The sequence below is a fragment of the Marmota marmota genome, unplaced genomic scaffold (assembly GCF_001458135.2).
Source record: "Marmota marmota marmota unplaced genomic scaffold, marMar, whole genome shotgun sequence".
NCBI classification, from domain to species: Eukaryota; Metazoa; Chordata; class Mammalia; order Rodentia; family Sciuridae; genus Marmota; species Marmota marmota.
The window spans coordinates 17,571,402-17,578,445 of NW_026000168.1; the positions used below are offsets into that span (position 1 = coordinate 17,571,402).

Here is a 7,044-nt window from a genome sequence, read left to right on the forward strand (position 1 = left end):
GAGACAGGTCAATGGACGGGGCTAGGGCCCTCTCTCCTGAGGCCCCTGCCAAGTTCTTGTTGCCAGGCCAGATCCACTACCGAAACAATGGAAAAGGGGACCTTTGTGATAGGCAATGGGAAGCCCAAGGCTATCCCACCTCTGATGCTGTGTGACCCTGGCAGGCCAGACACCCTCTCTGGGCCCTGGTGCAGGAGTGGGCCCCAGCTTAGAGGTTCTAGGATGGAGTCCAGGCTGCCTGTGGATTGCTCCTTACCAAGGGGGTGGCGGAGGCCAGGGCCACCCTGGGTACATCCGGGCATCCCTTCTTTCTCGCGCCCCCGCCCCTCCCCTGCCTTCGCTCCACACCCCTCCCTTCCCAGTCCTGCCTTCTGTGTGGTGCCCTGCGCTCCCACAGGGGCCACCTGTCTGACTGTGCCCTTCCCTGCAGGGAAGGTTCCTTAAAGGTGGGCGACAGGTTGCTCAGTGTTGACGGGATCCCCCTGCACGGGGCCAGTCATGCCACCGCCCTGGCCACCTTGCGGCAGTGCAGCCAGGAAGCTCTCTTCCAGGTGGAGTACGATGTGGCCACCCCAGGTACATCGGGGACCAGGGTTGGGACAGGAAAGAGTCCGAGGTGGGGCATGCAGGCAGTGGCCATAGCTCCTTCCCATTGCCCAGGCTGTGTGACCTCCAGCCAGTCACTTAGCCTCTCTGAGCCTCTCTAGGCATTAAATCCTGTCTGGCCGGGATTGCTTGATGCACCCGGGACCCAACAGGACTCTGTTCTCACAGAGCTGACGTTCTGGTGAGCAGACAAGGTCAGAAAACAGAAGAGATAAGAAACAGTGTGTGTCACCAGGTGCCGTGGCGCATGCCTGTCATCCCGGCTCCTTGGGAGGCTGAGGCCGGAGGATTGCAGGTTTGAGGCCAGCCTCAGCCACTTAGCAACAAATTGTCTCAAAATAAAATTTCAAAAAAGGAATGGGGCGTGGCTGGGCTTGTGGCTCAGCCGCAGAGCGCTTGGCCTCACACGATCGAGGCCCTGGGTTCGATCCTCAGCACCACATCAAATAAATTTTTTAAAAATATTAAAAAAAAAATAAGGACTGGGGATGTGGCTCAGTGGGGAGACACCTCTGGGGTCCATTTCCAGTACCAAACACACACATGAGGTGCCAGGCAGCTATTAGCACAGTAGGACAGAAGAAGAAAAGGCAGGGGTGTGGGAGGGGAAAGGCCCAGGGTGCTGTCTAACTCAGGTAGTGAGGGAAGGAAGCAGCTGGTGCAAAGGCCCTGGGGCACGAGCCTAGCCGGATTGACTTGGATGAAGCCCGTCTGACTGGAGCGGATGGGAGTGAGTGGGAGGGGGTAAGGACAGAGGAGGCAGGATGAGAGTGGAAGCCAATCAGCTGGAGGAGCCGACTGTCACTCATGGAGATTGGACCAGGCTGGTAATGGAGGTGGACCTGACCCCCACGAGGGTCAGGCTGGTCTGATGGGCTGGCATCTGGATGCACAGCAAGCATGGCAGTGGCTCAGGGTGACACCGAGGTTTGGACTTGAAGCCACTGGTTATGTTCACGGAGGTCCCGTTTGATTTCTAAGACGAGGACAGATCGTAGCCAACATTCATTGCTGGCATACAGCAGGCACTCAATAAATGCAGACAAATTATTATTCACCCTGGGTGCTTCACTAGGGGTGCTTCACCGCAGTCCCCATCCCCAGCCCTTTTTTATTTTTATTTGGAGACAAGATCCTGCTAAGTTGCTTAGGGCCTCCCTTAGTTGCTGAGGCTGGCCTCCGACTGCCGATCCTCCTGCCTCAGCCTCCCAAGCTGCTGGGAAGGCGGGCAGGACTTGGTTTTCTGGTCCGTCGAGTGGGCATGTTCTTCCCTTTGGGGCGGCAGGTGTTCAGTGGAGAGAGCGCAGAGGGACTGGGAAGGAGGGTGCTCGATATTTGGGTTTCAAACCTCTTTTAAGATTTCTTTCCCCTCGTGCCAGACACGGTGGCCAGTGCCCCGGGGCCCTTGGTGGTGGAAATAGCCAAGACTCCGGGGTCCGCTCTGGGGATCTCGCTGACCACGGGCTCCCACCGGAACAAGCCCGTCCTCACCATCGACCGCATCAAGCCAGCCAGCGTGGTGGACAGGTGAGGCTGTGGGGGCGTGGGCGCAGGGGACAGGTGGCCCGCAGCTCTGACCGGCTGGACACGCCTTCTCTGTCCCCTGTCTGGCCAGGAGCGGGGCCCTGCATGCCGGAGACCACATTCTGGCCATCGACGGAACCAGCACGGAGCACTGTTCGCTGCAGGAGGCCACCAAGCTCCTGGCCAGTGTGTCCGAGAAGGTGCGGCTGGAGATCTTCCCTGTGCCTCCGAGCCAGCGGCCCCTGAAGCCCTCGGAAGCAGGTAGGTCCCCTCGGCCGTGGTCCTGGCCGCAGCCCAGGGCTGACCGGTGGGTGCAGAGGACCAGGAAGCCCAGGATTCCAGCCTGGAGGGACAGTGTGAGGCCACTGTTAACTATTGTCCCATTTCACACGGGAAACTGAGGCAGCTGAGGCTCAGAGACGTAGGTACAGCATCTCACAGGCCACCAGCCGCTAACCGTCCCCGGGCTCTCCTTAACTGAGCCACTACTAAGTGCCTATCCCTGCTGGAAAGCTCATCATACTTCATTCCAGTCCTCTCTGTGACCTGAGGAGGTGGCCCTGTCTTGATCCCATTTTACAGATGATCACAAGGCACAGAGAGGTTAAGCGAGTTGTCCAGATTCCACAGCTGGGCAGTGACAGGGCTGAGACTCTTTTTTTTATTTTTATTGGTACCCAGGGGTGCTTCACCACAGAACGCCCTCCCCAGCCCTTTTTATTTTTTATTTAGAGACAGGGTCTCCCTCAGGTGCTCAGGGCCTTGCTAAGTGGCTGAGGCTGGCCTCTAACTTGCTATCCTCCTGCCTCAGCCTCCTGAGCCACTGGGAATCCAGGCGTGGGCCACCGGGCCCCTCACAGAGCTGAAATTTCCCCTGCTCCATTAGCTGGCCAAGCCCCAGGGTCGGGGTGGGACACGGAATCAATGGCAAAATCAGCCCAGTCCTTCCCTGTCTATCCAAGGACATGGTGGCCAGTGCGAGGGAGGGCCAGGCAGGGGTCTGGGGTGGTCTGGGAGGAGAGGTCTGGCCCCAGTTTGGAGGCTGAGATGGGGAAGCAGGATCTCACAGAGGGGCCAGGGGGACCCCTGGGGCAGCAGAGGCTCAGATGGAGTCCCCTGGGGGTGAGGCTGGGGAAGGGAGGCCGGTGCCCTGCAGCAGAGCCAGGCCCTGGCACTTCCTGGGGCGCAGCAGGTCCCATAGATGCCCAGGCCCGGGTCCCCTGCTTCTTCCTCTCCCAGTGCACAGGGGAAAGCAGGTTCCACGGGTGCAGGTGAGCTGGGTCTCCCTGTTCCTAACACCTGCCTGTCTGTCTGTCCGTCTCTCCCGCTTACCTGTCCACTCCAGTCAAGCTGCAGAGGAGCGAGCCACCCCACCGCTGGGACCCCTGTGTGTCCTCCTGCCACAGCCCGAGGCCTGGCCATTGCAGGACGCCCACCTGGGCCACAGCTGGCGGCCAGGACCGGAGCCGATGTAACGCACCCAAGTGGCCACAGCCAGATGGTCCCCTGTCGCTTTTTCCTAGGGAGGGGGCGGTGTACTAATGGAGGAGAGCAAGACCTAGATTAGGAGGCCGGGCCACTGTCACCCAGAGTGTCAGGAACAAGAAGGGCGACGCCTCCAGAGCAAACCACGCCCCCAGAGCCAGCCACACCCTCAGAGCAAGCCACACCCTCACAGCCAGGTCCTACTGGGTCTATGGAAACTGTATAGTCATTGAGGCCCAGAGAGGGAGAGAGACTTGCCTGAGGTCACACAGTGAATATCTGAGGTGTCAGGAGGACCGCCTCCCCAGTCTCTGGGCGGGTGGGTGACTTCCTGGGTCCTACTGCACAGCAGGGTGAGGGGCCCTGTCCGGGGGGGTTCACAGGGCTGTGCTCTTATCTCCCCAGCCTCGTCCTCTACACCCTTTTCCTCACCGACCATGAACCATGCCTTTTCCTGCACCAACCCCAGCACCCTGCCCCGCGGATCCCAGCCCATGAGCCCCAGGACCACCATGGGGCAGAGGAGGCAGCGGAGGAGGGAGCACAGGAGTTCGCGTAAGCCTTTTGTCCCTTTGGGCCACCTGTATGCTGGGAGTGAGGTTTTCCAGAGGGCGGGGCAGGCACCTGGGGAGGCAGGGCAGGCCGGGCTCAGTGGCGCACATCTGTCATCCCAGTGGCTCGGGAGGCTGAGGCAGGAGGATCGTAAGTTGGAGGCCAGCCTCAGCAACTTATGGAGGCCCTAAGCAACTTAGTGAGACACTAAATAAAAAATAAAAAGGGCTGCGGATGTGGCTCAGTGGTGAAGTGCCCCTGGGTTTAATCCAAGATTCTGATCCATGCTATGACACCAGTGTCCTCGGAAAATATTCTGCCACGAAGCCAGTCGCTAAAGATCATGTACTATACCATTCTATTTCCATGAAACATCCAGAAAACGGAAAATTTTACAGAGACAAAAAGATCCATGGTGGCCGAGGGCTGGGTGAGATGGGAGGATTGGGAGCAATAACAAATTTTCCCTGAGGTCAATCAACCTATTGATTGTGGTGAACACACTAAAACCATTGAATCGGACACTTTAAATGGGCAACTACTCTGACAGGTGACTTGTAACTCAATGAAACTATTACCACTGGTGTATCCACCCTGTATATGCTACCCTCCCGTCGATTAATAGCTATTATCACATTGACCATCTTGATATTGCAGTGACACTTATTTTTCTTCAGAATGGCCTCAAAGACCAAGCCTAGGGATGCTGGCAGGATATTGGTTTTATTCTATTTTATTAATAGTTATTGTTAGTCTCTTACTGCAGCTAATTTATAAATTAAACTTTGTCATAGGTGTGTGTGTCTAGGAAAAAGCATAGTATACACAGGGTTCAGGACTTGGAACATATCCCATGCAGTTAAGAAGGAACGAAAGTAACATAATTATGCAGAGCCCCAGAATCTCTGTGTTACAAAATCAGGTCCCCACATACTGTCTTCTTTAGTCCTTGCCCCAAGCAGGTAGGAGTTATGATCCCATGGCACAGATGAGGAAACTAAGGGTCAGAGTGGACCCCAGGTCGAGTCAGGACTCTTGCTTACGTGGCCCTCAGGCTCTGGTGTGGGTGGGCTCTGGTAAGGCCTCTCTGGGGCAGGCCACCTGAGTGCCATGATCACCTGTCCCCAGTATCCCTGGCTTCCAGCACGGTGGGGCCAGGTGGGCAGATCATACACACAGAGACCACAGAGGTCATACTCTGCGGAGATCCCCTCAATGGCTTCGGCCTGCAGCTCCAGGGCGGCTTCTTCGCCACTGAGACCCTGTCCTCTCCACCCTTGGTGCGCTTCATTGAGCCCGACAGCCCGGCTGAGAGGTGAGCCTGCTGCCCTTCCCCTTTGTCCAGTGTATCCACCCTGTATATGCTACCCTCCTGTCGATTGATAGCCATTATCACATTGACCATCTTGATATTGCCTCAAAGACCAAGTGTAGTGATGCTGGCAGGATATTGGTTTTATCCTATAAAACTGACAAAGGGGACAGTGGGGAAACTGAGTCAAAACACCAAGCTTCCTTAGTGTATCTCAACCATCGAATCGACCATCCCCATGTTGACAGTCGAGGCTCAGAGAAGTTGATTCATTTGCCCAGGATCACACAGCCTGTGTGCCCTGCGGAGTCCTCTATCTGAGGATCTTGTGAGGACTCTGGCATCTCCCCCTATGGACAGACAGACAAACCGAGGCCCAGGACGGTCAGGCCCTTAGCCGGGGTCCTAGGACATACTGTCTGACGATACATAGCTGGCACACCCAGGCCAGGAGGTGGGGTCCAGGTTGGCCCCTGGCCCCCAGTGGAGATGTCATGCAGATTCTTCTCTCTGCTGGGCCACCCGGAGTTCAGGTGTGGGCTGCTGCAGGTGGGGGACCGTGTCCTGTCCATCAATGGCATCGCCACGGAACACGGGACCATGGAGGAGGCCAACCAGCTCCTGAGGGATGCGGCGCTCACCCACAAGGTGGTGCTGGAGGTGGAGTTCGACGTGGCCGGTGAGTGGGTGGCCTCTCTTGATCTTGTTCACATCTGATGCAATTTTTCCAACACCCTGTCCTTCTCTGTGCCCAGTCCCCTGCTGGGGGACAGCACCCAGTGGGAGTAAGGGGTAGCCTGGGGCTGGATAGGGGATACCCTGACCTGCTTCTCTGCATGGCTTGGCCAAAGGATCTAGCTTCTGGTGGTGGGTTCTCCACCCCATGCGACTCTGGACGGGACATTTTCCCCGTGCGTAAAATAGCAGGTAGAACCCATAAGAGGAGTGTCCTTTGGGTTCAAGAGCATGAATCATGTGACTAGACCCAGCCAGGACCTGGCACATAGTAGGTGCTCAGTAAATCCATGCTGGATTCAAACTGGATCGAATGTGGCCTTGGGGACCTCCCATGCTGACTGACAGTCCACGGCCTGCGTTCCGGTCCTGACTCTGCTCTGACCATCGTGGGTCTGTCGTTGGGAGCAAATGTGTTACTTCTCTGGCCCTCGGTTTCCTCCTCTGTCAGATGGAAGAAGCAGAGTGGTGTTGGAAGGGTCCCTCTCGGGGGTCCCTCCCCGCCAGGCCAGAGTGGGGATCCCCGAGGCTCCCTCCGGGGGCCTCACACCAGCCCCCATCTGTTTGTATGCAGAGTCGGTCATCCCGAGCAGCGGCACCTTCCATGTGAAGCTGCCCAAGCGGCGTGGTGTGGAGCTGGGCATCACCATTAGCTGTGAGTCCCCCTGCTGGAAGCCTGTCCTCTGGCCGACCCGGAGAGCAAGCCACGCCCCCAGAGCAAGCTACGCCCCAGAGCAAGCCAGGCGCTCAGCAAAGGCATGCCCCCAGAGCAAGCCACACCCCCAAAGCAAGCCACACCCCCAGAGCAAGTCACGCCCCCAGAGCAAGCC

General features: G+C 57.5%; 1 protein-coding gene across 1 annotated transcript in view; it reads left to right on the forward strand.

Moving 5' to 3' along the window:
• Positions 1-7,044, forward strand: part of Grip2 (glutamate receptor interacting protein 2) — a 37,913-nt gene that overhangs the window by 18,005 nt on the left and 12,864 nt on the right. The window contains exons 6-13 of the mRNA XM_015495099.2: positions 431-576; positions 1,986-2,133; positions 2,222-2,391; positions 3,476-3,601; positions 4,021-4,170; positions 5,296-5,482; positions 6,013-6,158; positions 6,789-6,869. Coding sequence (XP_015350585.1) covers positions 431-576; positions 1,986-2,133; positions 2,222-2,391; positions 3,476-3,601; positions 4,021-4,170; positions 5,296-5,482; positions 6,013-6,158; positions 6,789-6,869 — 1,154 coding nt within the window. The remainder of the gene's footprint in view (positions 1-430; positions 577-1,985; positions 2,134-2,221; positions 2,392-3,475; positions 3,602-4,020; positions 4,171-5,295; positions 5,483-6,012; positions 6,159-6,788; positions 6,870-7,044) is intronic.